Source organism: Malus domestica, chromosome 01 (genome assembly GCF_042453785.1).
Source record: "Malus domestica chromosome 01, GDT2T_hap1".
NCBI lineage: Eukaryota > Viridiplantae > Streptophyta > Magnoliopsida > Rosales > Rosaceae > Malus > Malus domestica.
The window spans coordinates 17,105,571-17,124,741 of NC_091661.1; the positions used below are offsets into that span (position 1 = coordinate 17,105,571).

General features: G+C 38.9%; 1 protein-coding gene and 1 pseudogene across 1 annotated transcript; both read left to right on the forward strand.

The window, feature by feature from the left end:
- Positions 1-6,753: 6,753 nt before the first annotated feature.
- LOC103406666 (uncharacterized) lies at positions 6,754-7,829 on the forward strand (annotated as a pseudogene).
- Positions 7,830-10,967: 3,138 nt separating this feature from the next.
- Positions 10,968-13,679, forward strand: LOC103422133 (receptor-like protein EIX2). Its single transcript, XM_029105921.2, has 3 exons — positions 10,968-12,338; positions 12,441-13,299; positions 13,351-13,679. Exons 1-3 carry the CDS (start codon positions 10,968-10,970, stop codon positions 13,677-13,679), a joined length of 2,559 nt encoding a protein of 852 aa, XP_028961754.2.
- The last annotated feature ends 5,492 nt before the right edge of the window (positions 13,680-19,171 follow it).

Below are 19,171 nucleotides of genomic sequence, written 5' to 3' on the forward strand. Positions count from 1 at the left end.
CTTGCAAGAACTTATTAATCAAGTTACAGAGAGAACAAGCAGACAGATAACTCAATAAAAGATTGGATACATTAACATTGAGAACATCATACATTACGTTGACAGATAATTCAATCAATATATCTCACATCATCAATTGTTGATTCTTTATGGTTCAAGTCTGATCTGACCTCATTATCTTGACAACAGGGAAAAACAATTCGAATTATTAAAATCTGATTTGAGTAAGAGCTCACTACTGGTTTAATTGACTATTCTCATCATTCATTAATTCTCATTGCCACCTTCAGCCAGCCAACGTAAAACATGAGGTTATCGAGTGCACCAATTGGGCAATTTAGCATGACAGACGATGCATGCATCAGTTTAGCTGCGCAATGTTAGAAAAACAAATTAAGGACCATATTCTGTAAAGATTCAACACACTTTAGCAAATTGATTAGTAGCATGCCGTAATAACGTAGAGCATCAAACTTCTATTAATACATCAGGAATCTAAGAGCGTGTTTACGAATGGGAAATGGGACGTGGGGAATGGGAATTGCACACAATTCGATGAATTCAAGTGTTTACTACCATAAGAGGAATGAAAATCAGTGGAAAAATGGGGTGGGACCCAGCTCATTTCTGGAATCAGACTTCGGGTAACACCGGAGTCGGATTCTCTAATAGTACTTGGTATTTGGATTCCTTGAAGGGGAGTCCTCCAAGAATCAAAGTTTTGCTCCAAAATTACCCTAATTTATTTTCTTAATTTCAAAACAGCCTTACAAACTTCATCGCCAAATCCAACATAGATACCCATATCACTCTCTTCTCCAGTCTCACCAATTTTCCTAGGAGGAGCGTCGGTCCGGCCACACCCGAACCCCAGTTCTCCTCGTCGCTTGCAGAATTTAAGAATGAGAGAGACAGATGAGGATGCATGTGAATCTACGAATTCGAGAGGTGGTGGGATGGTTGTGGGGGCTAGGGAAGAAGAGGATATGGATGGAAGGGAGGAGAAGTGGAGGACCTGTGAATATGGGAGGTCGTGGGAAGGCTGTGGGGGTTGGGGAAAGATAGGATTGAAGAAAGGGAGGACATGAGGATGCTGGGACATCGGGAGGAAAGGGATGAGGTGCTGGTTTTTTTTATTTTTTTTATTTATGTAAATATTACCTTAAGAATAGCTTCTTCAATTATTTTATGAATTAATATGATATGAAATATAAATCAATTCCAATAACTTTATATGAAAAATAATTATTTAGAACAAGGGGTAGTTTAGTAATGATACTATTTTTAATTCCGATTCAACTAAATAAGTAAACAAGTTTTATGGAATTGACACCAATTTTATTTCGATCCAAATACTTTAGTAAACAACTTTAATAGGAATCTGATTCTGATTCCTCCTCAATTTAATTCCTCTCAATCTGATTACGGATTAGTAAAGGTGTTAGTACTATCGTCCCACTACATTCTCTGCAATTGCAAACTTGTGTCTGAACTATTCTCTAGTTCTCTCTCTCCCACTCTCCCTCTTCTCATTAGATCTTCCATTGTTTGAGACAGATGTGACAATGAGCAAAGACGAGAGATGCGACAGACCGAAGACGAGTGAGAGTCAGTACGCTAAAAAAAAAAAAAAAAAACCATTACCTAGAGAGCATTTAGGTGGGTGCCTAACTCTTACATGATTTTGTTGGACGATTTGATCTAAATCATGGAAACACTGCCAATTTCTAGAACAGTGAATAAAGTAACATATCGGTTGGAAATTAAAAGGAATGAAGAAGTCAAATTGACACATAAGCCATCAAATTTGAATCTGATGTTTAGTATTTGACATCACTTTTGGAGATGCTCAAGTGAGTATATAGTTTTTCTTCTTCATTCTTCAATAGTCTTTGCGTTGATTTTGTTGAATTAAGATGGAGGGTGATTGTTACACCCACCCCCACTTATAAATGTAATTATGTAATTCTCCCCAAATATTAATAGAATTATCAATTTGGACCCTATTCCTTTACCCAATCAGGATTTGAAAAGGAGATTTGTTCTCATCCTCAAACTGCCACGTGGCAGCACCCCAACACCCCTCACGTTTCTCTCTCTCTCTCCCCTACCCCGTGACCCCCTTTCCTTTCTCTCTCTCTGTCTCTGCACTCACTCTCCTTTCCCTCTATCGAAACCCTCTCATCCCTCTCTATTCCCTTCACCCGTGAACACCCAAGTGTACCCATACCCTTACCATCGTTCAGGCATCATCATTGTCATCAGCATTCTGCCGTCTCTCTCTCTCTCTCTCTCCTGTCACTGCAAGGAACGGTGGAACCCAAGAACTCTCCGGCGAGTTTTCTTTCATTTTTCCTATTAGGTAAGCTTCGAGTTTCCTCTATCCGTGTTAGATTGATGCTTAGATGTGGTTTATTGAGTTTTACCTCGTTATTTCCAAGGTTTTAGAACGAGATTGGCTCAGGGGAAAGCTCACCCATATCCGGCGAGCCCGTGGTTGTCGAGGGATTTTCCGATCACCTCCGACCGTTCTACGGCAAACCAAAGGTATAAAAAAACTCATCTCGTCTAGTTCTTCATTTTGATACCTAGATTGGGGTCTAGGGTGTGCATTTGCAGTCGGCCGGACCTGTAGAAGCTCCGGCGTTCTTCTCCGATTCACACTAGGCCTTTCAGGCCATTCTTAAAACCCACGGGCCTTAGGCCCGTTGTGAACGAAGCCCAAAACCTTTTTCCCTTTTAGTTTTTAATTTTTGTTTTAATTCCTTAAGACCCAAAGGCCTTCGGGCAGTTTCCTTTAGGGCCTTTGGCCCGTTGACCCAACCCAAAACCTTTTAAGTTTTATTTAATTGTTTTTAAAATAAAGGCCCTTAGGCCGTTTCTGTTAGGGGCTCTAAGCCCAAACCAACTCATTTGACCCAAATCCCTTAGGGCCCAATCGGCCCAACCCTAAAGCCCTAAACCCGGTCCAACCCTAAGCCAGACCCGTTTGACCCAGTCTGACTGTTGACCGTTGACTTTGACTTTCGGGTTTACCTTTCTATTTTCGTCCGGGACCTCTCCTAGGCTAATTTCGACATCCTGGACCTGTTTTTGAAGTCCGTTTTCCCAAATTCAATTGTTTGAGTAGAGTTTGACTAAATGTACCCTTTATGTGAATATGTGCGATTATTAGTGGTGATTCTGTTATTCCTTTTTGGTACGGCTTTGCACCAACGGTGTACGGTGAGTGGACCCCTTCAAAAATAAATGTTTTATTAGTAGAAATGCATACATGAAAAGCATGATTTAACGACTATGTTTTATGAAATGGTTTGTGAGATAACATGCTTATTGAGGCTAGTTTGAATTACTACTATTTTTCCTATAACCCGTGTTCTTATAGAATATCTGATGGATGACGATATGATATTTAGAACATGTTTAGAACACCTCTTTATAGTATAGATGATGGATGACTTTATACTATGAAGTTGCTTTTCAATATATATATGTTCAATGGTTTTGTACTTACCTAGTGGTCCTTTCCGCTACGGGACGTAGGGATAGATTCCGGTCCATCCCGGGCAACGGTTTGGTGTTGGCATAGGGCCTAGAGTGTGTTTCCTCTGGCTATTTAGCACAAGGATGGGGAGCCGGCATGGGGCCTGGGGGTAATTTTCCTCTAACTGTCTGCTCAGAGACGGGGAGCCGGCATGGGGCCTAGGGGTTATCGGACATTCACTAGTGATTATTATATATACAAGTTATGATTTGAGATATTGCACGGCATGCTAGGTTTCGGAAAACCTATGTTTACCATTATATATATGTTTTCATAAAACCTGGGGGTTAGTACGTTGATAACTGTTTTACTATATATATATATATATATATCAACTTAGTGATTATTATATATACAAGTTATGATTTGAGACATTGCACGGCATGCTAGGTTTTGGAAAACCTATGTTTACCATTATATATGTGTTTTCGTAAAACATGGGGGTTAGTACGTTGATAACTGTTTTATTATATATATATATATATATATATATATATATATCAACTTAGTTCACTCACGTTTGTTTTGCACCCCCTTTAGGACCTCACAACGAGGAATACAATCTGAGCTACGAGGAATTTCCCTATCAGTGATTTAGTGCTATACCTTCTCTGCTTCGGCACCTATCGTAATAGCACTTCTCTATCTTAAATTCCGCTTGTACTCTGTATTAGACGTATGCTCTGAACATTATGTGTGTTATCAAAATTTTATTAATTAGCAGTTGAACTTTAGTATTGTGTTATTAGTCCCTATTGCCTGTTTTAACATATTTCTCAGCTTTTGCTTAAATTAAATGGCTTTCGTCACCCTTCGAGTATCGGCCAGCACGTGACCATCCTGATGTCCTGAGGACATCGGGATTGGGGCGTGTCAGTGACAGTAGGCACCTGAAACTCTTTCATACTATCATTGTGGTGTTGTTGGTTCTACAAAGTACACAACCTCTGTGGGGCGCATGCCTAGTAATACTAAGAACTAACTACGTTCATCAATGGCTTAAATGCTGATGCAGCATTGCCAATTCACAATCGAGCTCGGTTAGGCGAATATCTCTAATGTGGTGATTTGGTGAAGTGCTTTGCTGACTTCTGAATCAAACGATTTTGCCCCAGGAAGGAATACCCTCGGCCTGGGGTTCTAAAACTTGACAACAAGGTTATGCCAATGTCTATGAAGTTCAATAATAGTTCGACAATCAGTGTGTCGAACATTGAATGTGACTTGAAACATCTTCGATTCCAATATATTCTGAAACTAGGGCAGCTTGCTCTCCATTCCTCTCATAATACACATTCATCAACCTCCTGCTGAAAACTGAAACTAAGAAATCTTAATTAAACAAAACCAAAATCAAGCATGCAAATATTCAAATTGAACAAAAGGGTTTAGTAAAAAATCATTTATTAATGTCCATATCTGTTTCCTGTACAGCTTGCTCTCCATTTTCAAGCTCTACTTGCTATTCTTCCTACTTGATCCATCAGTTTTATTATTCAATTTCCTTGCTAAACTTCAAATCAAGGGTGTAAATAATTCAAATATGACCGTTATCGAACTGCAATTCCAACTATATTGTTTATGTCTCACCGTTACATGAATCCAATTGCCCTTATAAAAACAACATGAAAATAAAAACCCAAGACCCCATTAAAAATTTTCAGATTCATCCCGAACATAAAAGAACAAAGGTATCGGAAGAGAACCATGAGATGAAAAAAAAAATCATCTTTTCACCGATTGAAGTAGAAGGTCCAGCTTCAGCAGCAGCCTCCATCCCCCAGTTGACCTAAACCATGCTTGTATAACTTCAAGTGCAGTTGCGAAGCCTATGAACATATAAGTTACTAATTTCAATACAAAATTCATTGTGTAAACTCTTAAATTTCAGGGAGACGGGCCATGGGCCCACTCCAACAACACCGATACTGTCCCCACTTGGTCACCTGCTCAATCTGTCAGGTGTGGGGTTTTAATACAAAAGGCCTCGATTATAGTTATAGTGGGGTAATTCTATATAAATGGCTTGTTCTCAAGCCTTCTGGCCGATGTGGGACAGAGGAATTCTAACACTTCCCCGCAAGTGAGACCCCATTTTATGGGTCACACGTGGAGTTTCACACATCGGCAACCACGTGGAGCCAAGCCGGGGCTCACCCGTTCGCGCTGGGCCAATGCACGTGGCATCTCTTGGCCTACATGGAGCCAAGTCGGGGCTCACCCATTTGCGCGGGGCCAAAGGGGGCCCACCCGTTCATGTGGATGTACAGACCCGTTCCTTGGCTCTGATACCATCTTAAATTTCAGGTAGACGGGTCATGGGCCCACTCCAACAACACCGATACTATCCCCACTTGGCCACCTGCTCAATCTGTCAGGTGTGGAGTTTTAATACAAAAGGCCTCGATTATAGTTAGAGTGGGTTCTATATAAATGGCTTGTTCTCAAGCCTTCTGGCCGATGTGGGACAGAGGAATTCTAACATAAACACGCAAAGAAAAGCAATGAAATTTCAACGTAATTAACAAAACACCAAAAAACACATGCATGAGCTCTAAAAAGGTTTTAGAAAACATGTTTTTGAGGCTATTTACAGTAACCGTATTCTTTATGACGACACCAAACTTTAAGTTCATGTGGAAATCTATTTATACGTCGAGTAACACACTAATTTGTAAGTGTGCAAATTTCTTTATTTCAGTCTGTTGTATGCTTATGACGTGATAAACATATTAAAAGTTTGCAATTTAATATGATTACTCACTCCCAAATGTGATTGTTATTCTATGAATTCGCTAAAATTTAAGGTTGTGTGTATTGTTGTTTTTAAAACCTTTTGATTAGTAATACAAAATTGAATATGAGATCTTCCTTTTGGTAATATCTTAAACTGCTTACGATATACATCATAAGCAACCATGCTTACAAACTTCAGCACTCTTAGAAACAAATCTACAACGGTTTTTAATCTTACTCAACGCCCCAAATACGCTTGTATGTCACATGATTTGAAATGTGCAATTTAATTACGATGTATTTGGATTGCACAATTCAAATCTTGTGACACACAAATGTGAATGTTTTAGATTGATGAATTTTACTCATCTAACGAGATATAAACTTGTTTCGTTCCAAGTGAGTAATCAAGTAAAAATAGTACTCAGGTGACCAGCAGGCAGCAAGGATGAGAGACATCTCATATGCATGCAATGGCTAAACTTACTTACAAAACTAAACCGAAACAAGGATGTGAGACATCTCAAAAGCGTGGTCGTTTTGATCAGAACATTTCCGGGGCGAAAAGCAGAGGAGAAAGATTGAAATTTCAAAGAGTGAGAGTAAAAGACTGAGGCGATGTACATGAAGAAAGATTGAAATTGCAAGTGGGGCGAGGGACTAACACCGAAGGCCTCGTCGGAATATGAACCAGACCGCCGTAGGCGATCCGGTCAACTTGTTGACGAGCAGAAAGTCTATAGCGAGGTCACGCTCGCGCTCCGGAGCGACCTCCGCGACATTCCGCCAAGTTGTCGTTCCTCCGCGTTTGCGGCCTCCTCAAGTTCCTCCGATCGGTCGCCGAGTCCGGTTCCACCATCAACCTCTTCTCTCAGAAGCAATCGCTCCCTGAGCTTCAAGGTAACCAGAAAATTACAAAATTCCTAGTATCTGCTTGATTTTTTGTTTAATTTTCTGATTGTTGAAATTGATTTAATTATGGTTTTACAGTGGTGCCCATTCTGTTTCGGCACTCGCTGAAAGATTCGGACAATGAGATCGTGTGGAGTTTGGATCACATATTCGGCGTTGAGCCGCTGAAGATCACGAGCCTTTCAACCGATTCCGGGGTCTCGCTTGCTCTTAGGGTTTTGGAGGGTTGCTGCCTGCTTCATCCAGACGGTTTTGGCTTATCAGCACAAGGCCATTCAGGTACTCAATGTAGCTAAATAGCTCAACCAAAATCTATGGAGGTTGGATTACTGAGATGAGAATGCAGTTTTTTGTATTTGGGTTTTTCTAGGTTTTGATGAATATATTACCGAGTTGTGGCGTGATTGAGCAAGGAGCTTGTTTGGATGCTTTGATTGCTATTATGTTGAATTCATCAGCTAATCAAATGGTAAAGCTCCAAACTTCAGTTTCGCGTCAAATTTATTGTGATTGGTTTCGAAGCGGTGATGGGTTTTTTATGATTGGATTGTTTTCTTGTGTGTAATGTGTAGGATTTTGAAGCTTTTCATGGTATTGAGGAAGTTGAGAGCTCGTAAGGGACAAGCAAACTGATTAGTAGCATGCTGTAATAACGCAGAGCATCAAACTCCTACTAATACATCAGGAATCTTTCGTGAGAACAACCTCCGTGTAAGTTGCTATGCTCTAAGTACCGCCGTCCCACTACATTCTCTGCAATTGCAGACTTGTGTCTGAACTGTTCTCTAGTTCTCTCTCTCTCCCACTCTCCCTCGTCTCATTAGATCTTCCATTGTCTTCGAGAGATGTGGCAACGAGCAAAGACGAGAGATGCGACAGACCGATGACAAGTGAGAGACAGTATGCAAAAAAAAAAAAAAACCATTACCTAGAGAGCACTTAGGTGGGCGCCCAACTCTTACGTGATTTTGTTGGACGATTTGATCTAAATATCGGAAACACTGCCAATTTTTAGAACAGTGAATAAAGTAACATATTGGTTGGAAATTAAAACTAATGAAGAAGTCAAAGTGACTCGTAAGCCATCAAATTTGAGTTTGATGTTTAGTATTTGACATCACTTTTGGAGATGCTCAAATGAGTATATAGTTTTTCTTTTTCATTCTTCAATCATCGTTGCGTTGATTTTGTTGAATTAAGATGGTGGGTGTAGGTAGGCGCCTAAAACTCTTTCATACTTTAATTGTGGTGTTGTTGGTCCTAAAAAGTACACAACCTACGTGGGGCGCATGCTAGGAATACTAAGAACTAACTACGTTCTTCAATGGCTTAAATGCTGATGCAGCATTGCCAATTCACAATCGAGCTCGGTCAGGCAAATATCTCGAATGTGGTGATTTGGTGAAGTGCTTTGCTAACTTCTAACTCGCAAGACTCGCAAGGTACCTGACATTCTCGCTCTTTAAGAAAAATTTGAAATCTATACTATTAAGAGAACCCTCCTTGTCAACTTTTTTTTTCCTATTTTGCCTTCACTTTTGATACACATTATTGAGAAAAGAAGGGCAAAATAGTAATTTTGAGAAAATGACAATCATATACTTATTTTTCCTATTTTACCCTCACTTTTGATACACAATATTTACATAAGGAGGACAAAACAGTAATTATGTAATATTAAAAAAAATATGCACTTATTAAGAGAAATTGTTCGCACACACAACAACATGGAGAAGGCTCACTTTTCTTTCCCATTTTACCACTCATGTCAAGGCTCACTTTTATTTTCCAATTGAGCTCCTCATCTACTTTTTGTAGTAGATGTATAATATATTTAGTATTTGACTAGTTCCTTTCAAATAGTTTTTTTTTTTTTTTTTAACTATATCAAAATGACAGAATGGGGTGGCAGAGTGTCGAAACTAGTTGTAGTGGATGTTGATACCAAGGTCTAAGCATTGAGGTAAAACATCACTTACAAAGCCGCAACTTATATGAAATGGGTTAAACGCCACGCATGCAGCGTCTTGATCCATTAAACAAATGACATGTGTTAAAAAAATTATTTATCATTGTTTTGCTGAAACGAGACGTCATGGTGGCAATGAATCCATTCTATGTATTAGAGCATTAGATCTTCATCAACACATACATCAACTTCCTTGTCACAATCTTCAACATTTGAGTGTAAATCAATACTTAAGCTCATACTTATACTTATACCTTTATTAAACGAAAAAAAACAAAAAAGAATTAGAATTGTAAATCAATTAAGTTAGATATTAGCACTCTAGAAATCTGTACAACAAACAAGCATCATAATATAATGTGAAAATTGTATTTGCTGAAGAAGTTATTTCCTCATTCATTGAGTCTAAATAAAATATATATAATTACAAGTATACATGAGGGTGTAGATCGCTAAGGCTTATCAAATCTCACAATGGACTATCATCATACATTTATCTCAAAGTAAAGCATTATGATCACAACATCAAGTATAGCTTCACTAGAACTATACTTTGACTTAAAACAACTAATGAAATTTGTCCCACAACAGTCCCCAGATGAGATTGACCAAGCTTCTGATTCACTGCAATTTTCCCTTTTCAGTCCTAGAAAGAGTTGTAATTTTGGTTAAGTGAATGACGATAAGAACATGACTGATGGGGCATTGAAAGTTAAAGGGGTAAAATAGGAAAGAAATGTCTGATGAGATAATGGAGGGAAAAGTCATTCGTTGTTTGAGTTCTCCATGTTGATTTAATGAACAATTTCTATAATTTTTTTTTTTTTAATTTTTATGTTTTTAAGAAGTTGGTCCGAGCTAGAATTGATGATGGGATAAAAATAACAAATGCCTAGCGAGTCTTGCAAGCAATTCTCATAGCTTCAAACTCATAATTTGGATCGTAATCTTTGGATTGAGCTCGGGTGATGGACTAAGAGAACTCAGTGGTTTACTCCCCGAATAAATTGTTAATTTTCTACGCCCCTCACCCTCATATGAAGTCATGATAGAGAACTCAGTGGTTGACTCCCCCAATAAATTGTTCATTTTCTATGCCCCATACAAAGTCATGATTGCTATATATATATATATATATATATAATCTTTGTAGCGTGTTGATCTTTGGTCTTTGTAAAGTTATTACTCTAGTTTTTCCTAGCAATATGAAGTATAAGACACTCTCTAGTTTGAAATATGCAATAATGCCTAACACCATTCACTGTCTTTTCTTTAGTCTATGATAATGTTAGTTCACTCTAATTCAACACATTACAGATTCTGATCCTATATCAAAAGAACAAAAAACTAAAAAACATGAATTTTCTTTTCCTTTTTCCTACTTACATAAAACCAGTATGCATAGTCTTGTTGCATGGGCAATTGGGCATATGACTCCATGTGGGTTGCAGCGTTTGAAAGATTAAATACAATTAAAATCAAAACTAAACCAAATCAAGGCAAAAAATCATTTAATTTTGCGTATACCTGGCCACTAGCATTGAGCCAAGTCAAGCACATATTGTGGGTTGGTTGGTCACTTTAACTTGCTTTTTCCATGTCACTGTTTTAGCTACAATTTGCTTCAACTAATTGTGTATATATATATTCGATGCAAGCTTGTTTGTGAAGTACTCAGACATCCATGTACACTTGCACCTTCATTGTGCTCCCTTCTTTTTTGATATTACATTCCATTAACAAACCCCAAATAGTTGTGCTGCTTCTTGATTATTCAATCGCCTCTACGTTGATTTGAATATTAAGATGCACTTTTATGCTTTGATTGCGGTGCTAATTTCGTTACAACATTTCAACCCTTCTCTATCCCTTGGATTCGATAATAAAGTTTCTTCAGGAGTAGCACTTGGCCACGATGATGCTTCTGGTGCGGCGGTGAGGTGCATAGAGAGGGAAAGGGAAGCACTCCTTGCTTTCAAACAAGGCCTCGTGGATGAATACAACCAACTCACTTCTTGGGGATCTCCTGATTGTTGCACATGGGAAGGAGTTTTCTGCAGCAACCAAACCAAAGGTGATCATGTTATCAAACTTGATCTTCTAGTATATGATTTGCAAGATAAGACGATAAGCCCTAAACTGATTGAGTTGCAGCATTTGAAATATTTGAGCCTCTATGGAATTGACTTCAATGGGAGCCAAATTCCAGATTTCATTGGTTCCCTATCCAATTTAAGATACCTCGATCTCTCTGACGCTTCTTTTGGTGGTCGAATTCCAAGTCAGCTTGGAAACCTTTCACACTTCCTACAACTCAATCTTGCCTACAACCACTTTGCTACTAATGTTGTGCAAAATCTCAATTCTTGGCTCCCTCGTCTTTCTTCATTAACACATTTGGATTTGAGTTATAACAATCTCAATAACACTTATGACTGGCTCGAAACAATTAATAAGCTCCCTAAGCTAAGGGACTTTTCATTAAGGGATTGTTCTCTTCATTCTCCTCCAATGCCTTCCACTCTCTTTACCACAAATTCTTCTATATATCTTGCTCATGGTGATTTCAGTTTGGACCGTCTCACATCTTCGATATTCGTATGGTTGTCAACCTACAGTACAAGCCTTGTTTATCTTGACCTCATTGGCAACAATTTAACTGGTCCAATTCCTGGTGTTATCGGAAACTTGACCTCGCTTTCCTATCTTGATCTCTCTTTTAACCAAATTGAAGGATGGAATCCGCATTCTTTTGCTAGGTTATGTAGTTTGCGATCGTTGGTCCTCAGGAGCAACAGACTGAATGGACAATTTTCCCAGTTGGTTCAAATATTAATGTCTGCATGCGCTCAAAACTCATTAAAGTTTCTGGACCTCTCTTACAATCATCTAGTCGGGCCATTTCCTAATCTTATAAAGTTTTTGTCGTTGAAAGATTTAGATCTCTCTGGCAATCAAGTAAGTGGAATAATTCCTGAAACTATTGGGAAAATGTCTAAGCTCGAGAGTATCGACCTTAGTATGAATCATTTGGGAGGGGTGATTTCCGAAAGCCATTTCTCACGACTTGCCAGATTGAAATATTTGGATTTGTCCTTTAACTCTCTAGTTTTAAACTTCCATTCAGATTGGATTTCTCCTTTCCAATTGGATTATATAATTCTAGGTTCTTGCAAGGTAGGTCCAAATTTTCCACAATGGCTTCGAACTCAGAACTTTTATTCTAGACTTGATATTTCAAATGCTGGAATTTTCGATATCCTTCCAAGTTGGTTTTAGGGAGGAATGTCTCCTAATTTGGCCTTCATGAATCTCTCACACAATCAAATTGGAGGAACAATACTTGCAAATTTGACATTGGAGTTTGCATATTCCCCTCAATTACATTTGAGTTCCAACAAATTGGAAGGTCCAATCCCCTCATTTCTATCACAAGCGTCATTCCTCGATCTCTCAAATAATAATTTTTCCGGGCCAATTACTTGGTTGCGTGCACCTACCGCAACAAGTTTAACCTTTCTTAATCTCTCAAGTAACAATCTCTATGGACAACTTCCAGATTTCTTGACATATTTGGACAATATGGTCATGCTCGATTTGAGTTACAATGCTCTTTCTGGGAAAATTCCTGCCACAATAGGCTCCTTATTTCGGATGGAAACGCTGAAGTTAAGAAGCAACAGGTTTGTGGGAGAATTGCCTTCATCGTTGAAGAACTGCACAGGTTTAAGAGTTATTGATCTTGGAAATAACACATTATCAGGACCTATACCAAAATGGTTAGGAGTTAGTTTTCAGGATTTGGTTATCCTAATGCTTTCATCAAATCAATTCAATGGAAGCATGCCATCACAGTTATGTCGTCTATCACGCATTCAGATTTTGGATTTCTCTATGAACAACATCTCGGGAGGTATACCCAAGTGCTTCAATAATTTGACTACTCTAGCTCAGAAAGGAAATCCAAATATGAAGATCACACATTATTACGAAGCGCCCGAGATTTCAGATGAGTATGAGGATGATGCGGCCTTCATATGGAAGGGAAGCATGCAAGTATACAGAAACACTTTGGGGCTTATGAAGAGAATTGATTTCTCAAGCAACAGATTAATCGGGGAGATACCAAAAGAAATCAGTCATTTAGTTGGATTGGTTTCTTTAAACCTATCGAGAAACTGATTAACAGGTCACATAACTCCAGACATTGGAAAGTTGCAGTCATTGGATGCCCTTGATTTGTCAAGAAACCAGTTAGATGGAAGAATTCCGACAAGCCTTGCTCGAATAGATCGTCTTGGTGTCTTGGACTTGTCATATAACAACTTGTTTGGCGAAATTCCCATCGGAACTCAGCTCCAAAGCTTTGATCCCTCTACTTACGCTGGAAACCCTCAGCTGTGTGGACCTCCGCTTCAAAAGCCGTGTATTCCGGGGAAAACAGATCGTCCATATGAGAACATTGGGATGAGAAAAGAAGAAGAGAAGGATGAGCTTATAAGTGTTGTGCTAAGATAGCACCAAACCTTTTAGAACCAATTCTTTTATAACCCACAAGAAATATTAAATGCAAGAACAAAATATTAAAGAACACCAAGATTTTAACGAGGTTCCTCAACAGTCAGTGTAACTGGAGTACGTCCTCGGAGCAGTAGGAGCTCACCCAATAATCCACTATCAACCAAATGGGAGTTTACAAAGTGTTGACAATCTCACAACCCAAAAGCCCAATACACCCAATAGCTCTCACACACCAAAGAAACAAATAGAGAAAGAAATATAATGAATAATTTCTTCTCTATACATATAGCTCAAAGCTATTACAACAACAACTACTTTGGTTGATGATTACTAATCAAATGAAGCAGCAGCTTCTTCTTCTGTTTTGGGCTCTCTGCAACTCTCTCTCTCTCGGCAGCTCACTCTTCTCACTTCTGCTCAAATCTCAAAAATGAGCTCACCCTTTCTTCTCTTCTACCCGAACAACAACAATAATTATGGTAATAAAAAACCCCAAAAGAAGAAAACATCATCATTTGTCTTTCACCTTTTTTCTTTCTTTTGATTTCTTTATTAGCCGAAAGGTGATGACTTGTTTTGGCCATAATTCAACAATCTCCACCTTGGCCAAATTCCGAAAAACGCCATGATAAGCCAACCAACACAATTAGCACACAACATCACTCCCGAACACTAGCAAGAGAACAACTCATGCCCAGCCAAATGCTCCAAAACCCCTACTGCTCAACGCCTTCTTTAAATAGGCATAATGTGAGCCAAGTTCAAACAGTGAACAAACTTGGCTACACCAACAACCTTAGTCAACATATCAGCGGGGTTGTCTTTAGTTGGAATCTTCTGGAGAATGATTTCCCCTTCACCAACAATTTCACGAACAAAGTGATAACGCACATCTATGTGCTTGGTCCTCGCATGATGAACCTGATACTTAGCCAAATAAATGGCACTCTGACTATCACAATGTACCTCCACCTGCTTCTGATCAACCCCCAAATCTCTAATCAGCCCATGTATCCAAATGGCCTCCTTTACAGCTTCAGCAACTGCCATATATTCAGCCTCTGTAGTAGACAAGGCAACAGACGACTGCAAAATGGACCTCCAACAAACTGGTCCTTTAGCCATAGTAAACACATAGCCTGTAGTAGACTTCCTTCCATCCAGATCACCTGCATAATCTGAATCAACATAACCAACTGCAAAATGACCAATACCAGAGTCATCTCTCTCAAAACATAAACCAACATCTCGAGTACCATGGAGATATCTCAATATCCACTTAGCTGCTTGCCAGTGCTCTTTACCTGGATTATGCATATATCGACTCACCATGCCAACTGCATGAGCAATATCCGGTCTAGAGCATACCATTGCATACATCAAACTACCAACCAAATTTGCATATGGTATATTTTTCATTTGCAGCTTCTCTTTATCATTTTTAGGACATTGTAGAGAACTCAATTTAAAATGAGGAGCCAAAGGGGTACTAACCGGTTTGGTTGAATCATGAACTCCAAACTTCCGAATCAACTTCTCAAGGTATTGTCTTTGATTCAAACTGACCAAACCCTTCTCTCTATCTCTAGTGATCTCCATGCCAAGGATCTTCTTCGCTTCACCAAGATCCTTCATCTCAAACTCATTCTTCATTTGCTTCTTCAATTTTTCAATCTCTTCAACATTTTTTGAGGCAATCAACATATCATCAACATATATCAACAAATAAATGAAAGACCCATCTTGCAACTTCTTGAAGTACACACAATGATCATATTGACTTCTAGAATAATTTTGGCCTCTCATAAATTTATCAAACCTCAAATACCATTGTCTTGGAGATTGCTTCAAGCCATAAAGTGATTTCTTCAATTTGCAAAACAAATTCTCCTTCCCTTTCACTATATACCCATCCGGTTGACACATATAAATCTCTTCATTCAAATCACCATGTAGGAAAGCCGTCTTCACATCAAGTTGCACAAGCTCAAGATCATATTGTGCAACAAGAGCTAACATAATGCGAATTGAGGAGTGCTTCACAACCGGAGAAAAGATTTCATTGTAGTCAATGCCCTCCTTTTGTGCATACCCTTTAGCAACTAATCTTGCTTTGAATCTCACATTGCTTTTCTCATCAGCATCTTCCTTCTTGGCATACACCCATTTGCAACCGATAGCTTTCTTGCCCTTAGGCAATTTAGCTAACTCCCAAGTCTTGTTCTTCAAGAGAGAATTCATTTCATCACCCATGGCATTGCACCACCTTTTATTCTCCTCACTCTCAATAGCTTCCTCAAAATTGGATGGAATCTCATCAGTGATAATAGGAAGAGCAAAAGAAACATAGTCACTATACCGAGCTGGCTTGGTAATTTGTCTCTTTCCTCTGTTCTTGGCAATAGACTCTTGAGGTGAAACTTGCTCTTCAACTTGAATAGAATCTTCAAGTTCAACTTCTTCAGCATCCTCATGGTCTCCAACTTCTTCACTTGTAGTGGCTTCGACATCAGCGGAAATAGGATTTGAAGTACCAGAGGCAACTTTCTCAAGCTCCACCTGTTGGACATCTTTCACATTCTTCTCAGAGACTTTGTACATACTTTCTTCATCAAATGTCACATCTCTGCTGATTACAATTTTTTTCATCTCTGGGCACCACAACCTGTAACCTTTGACACCACTACTAAAACCAAGAAAGATAGCCTTTTTGGCTCTAGGATCAAGTTTATTTTCAGTCACATGAAAATAAGCAGGTGAACCAAAAATATGGATATAGTCATAATCAGAAGAAGGTTTTCCAGTCCATACCTCCATTGGTGTCTTACCCTGAACAGCAGCTGAGGGTAACCGGTTGATGATGTGACATGCATAATTAACTGCCTCTGCCCAAAATGACTTGCTTAAACCCGATTGAGACAACATACATCTAACCTTCTCAAGCAAGGTTCGATTCAATCTTTCTGCAACTCCATTTTGTTGTGGAGTTCCCCGAACACTGAAATGTCTCACAATTCCTTCCTCTTTGCAAACTTTAAAGAAGGGATCGGATGTGTATTCACCACCATTATCCGATCTCAAAATCTTAATCTTTCTCCCAGTCTGATTCTCAACCATTTTCTTCCAACCCAAGAAAATGCACAACACCTCACTCTTGTGCTTCATAGTGTAGACCCAAGACCTTCTTGAATAATCATCAACAAAGGTCACGAACCAATGTCTACCACTCAAAGAGGGAGTCTTTGTAGGACCCCAAACATCCGAATGCACATAATCAAGAATGCCCTTTGTCTGATGTACAGCAGTACCAAACTTCACTCTAGTTTGTTTCCCCAAGACACAATGCTCGCAGAAATCAAGCTTACAAGTCGTGGCACCTTTTAGAAGACCTTGTTTCACAAGCCCTTGTAGAGCTTTCTCACCGGCATGGCCTAATCTCATATGCCACAGTCTAGTAGTATCTGAATCAGATGTGCCCATATTTTTAGAGACTACAGATGCTTCACCTGTCACAGTGCTTCCCTGCAATAAATACAAATGACCACATCTAGGAGCTTTCATCACAACAAGTGCACCATAAGTAACTTTCAATGTCTGTCCATCTGAATGAAACTTGAAACCCTTGGATTCCAAAGTACCCAAAGAAATAAGATTTTTCTTCAAATTCGGTACATACCGAACACCTATCAACTCTTTAACCATGCCATCATGCAACTTCAAACGAACTGTACCAATCCTTTTTGTTGTGCAAGGATTGTCATCTCCCATGAACACAATGCCACCATCAAACTCTTTCAAGCTTGAAAACCAATCTTTGTGAGGAGTCATATGATGAGTACAACCCGTATCTAACACCCACTTAGTAGCACAATCAAATGATGAGGAAGTGGTTAAAGCAAAATCAGAAAAATCTGTTTCAACCTCAGCAACATTAGCTTCAGAACTTTCTTTGCCTTTGGTCTTCAATTTGGGACAATCTTTCTTCCAATGACCCTTATTACGACAAAAGGCACATTCATCCCTTTCCAAAGGTTTTCTACCTTTAGAGTTTCCTCTAGGTCGAGACTGTGATTTTTTTCTGCTAGAAGATGACCTCCTCTCCGATGATCTACCTCTAACAAATAAAGCTTCAGAGGTACTATCATGATTTTTATCTCTATGCCTCATTTCATAATTCATCAAGGCATTTGACACATCTTCAAATTTCACAGTTTCTTTACCATGCATAATAGTGGTAACAAAATGCTCATAAGAGTCCGGCAAGGAATTCAACAATATTAAGGCCTTATCTTCATCCTTAATATCCTCATCTAAATTTAACAAGTCGGCAATCAACTTATTAAAAGCATCAAGGTGTCTAATCATTTTTGTACCTTCTTTGTATTGGAAGCGGTAGAGCTTTTTCTTCAAGTGTAGCCGGTTCTCTGCATTCTTCGTCATATACTTGTCTTCCAATTTTTGCCACAACACACTTGCTACCGTCTCCCGCATCACAAAATACTTCTGAGTTTTTGCAAGGCACAACCGAATTGAAGAGCAAGCCCACAAATTTAATTTCTCCCATTCCGACTTCGACATAGCTTCCGGTTTTTCTCCCAAAGCGGCAAGTAGATCTTGTTGAGCCAACACATCTTTAACCTCACATTGCCACATCCCGAAGTTGTTTGTGCCATCAAACTTTTCCACTTCGAACTTTGCATTTTGCACCGTAGTTCTTGCAAACCCGGAGGTGCTTCCAAAAGGATTTTCATCTTGCCCATCTGACATCTTTGGCAACTAGACAGTACCCAAGAGCAACCAGTGCTCTGATACCAATTGTTGTGCTAAGATAGCACCAAACCTTTTAGAACCAACTCTTTTATAACCCACAAGAAATATATCAAATAAAATGCAAGAACAAAATATTAAAGAACACCAAGATTTTAACGAGGTTCCTCAACAGTCAGTGTAACTGGAGTACGTCCTCGGAGCAGTAGGAGCTCACCCAATAATCCACTATCAACCAAATGGGAGTTTACAAAGTGTTGACAATCTCACAACCCAAAAGCCCAATACACCCAATAGCTCTCACACACCAAAGAAACAAATAGAGAAAGAAATATAATGAATAATTTCTTCTCTATACATATAGCTCAAAGCTATTACAACAACAACTACTTTGGTTGATAATTACTAATCAAATGAAGCAGCAACTTCTTCTTCTGTTTTGGGCTCTCTGCAACTCTCTCTCTCTCGGCAGCTCACTCTTCTCACTTCTGCTCAAATCTCAAAAATGAGCTCACCCTTTCTTCTCTTCTACCCGAACAACAACAATAATTATGGTAATAAAAAAACCCCAAAAGAAGAAAACATCATCATTTGCTTTTCCCTAAAACAAGGAAGAAACATCATCATTTGTCTTTCACCTTTTTTTTTCTTTTGATTTCTTTATTAGCCGAAAGGTGATGACTTGTTTTGGCCATAATTCAACAATAAGCAAGGGATTTTAC

Excerpts from the sequence above, each read along its gene's own strand:
- LOC103422133 (XM_029105921.2), top strand. The coding sequence starts at position 10,968 with ATGCACTTTTATGCTTTGATTGCGGTGCTAATTTCGTTACAACATTTC. Across the intron at positions 12,339-12,440 it reads TAATTCTAGGTTCTTGCAAG|GGAGGAATGTCTCCTAATTT; the intron begins GTAGGTCCAAAT and ends AGTTGGTTTTAG. Across the intron at positions 13,300-13,350 it reads GGAGATACCAAAAGAAATCA|GTCACATAACTCCAGACATT; the intron begins GTCATTTAGTTG and ends ACTGATTAACAG.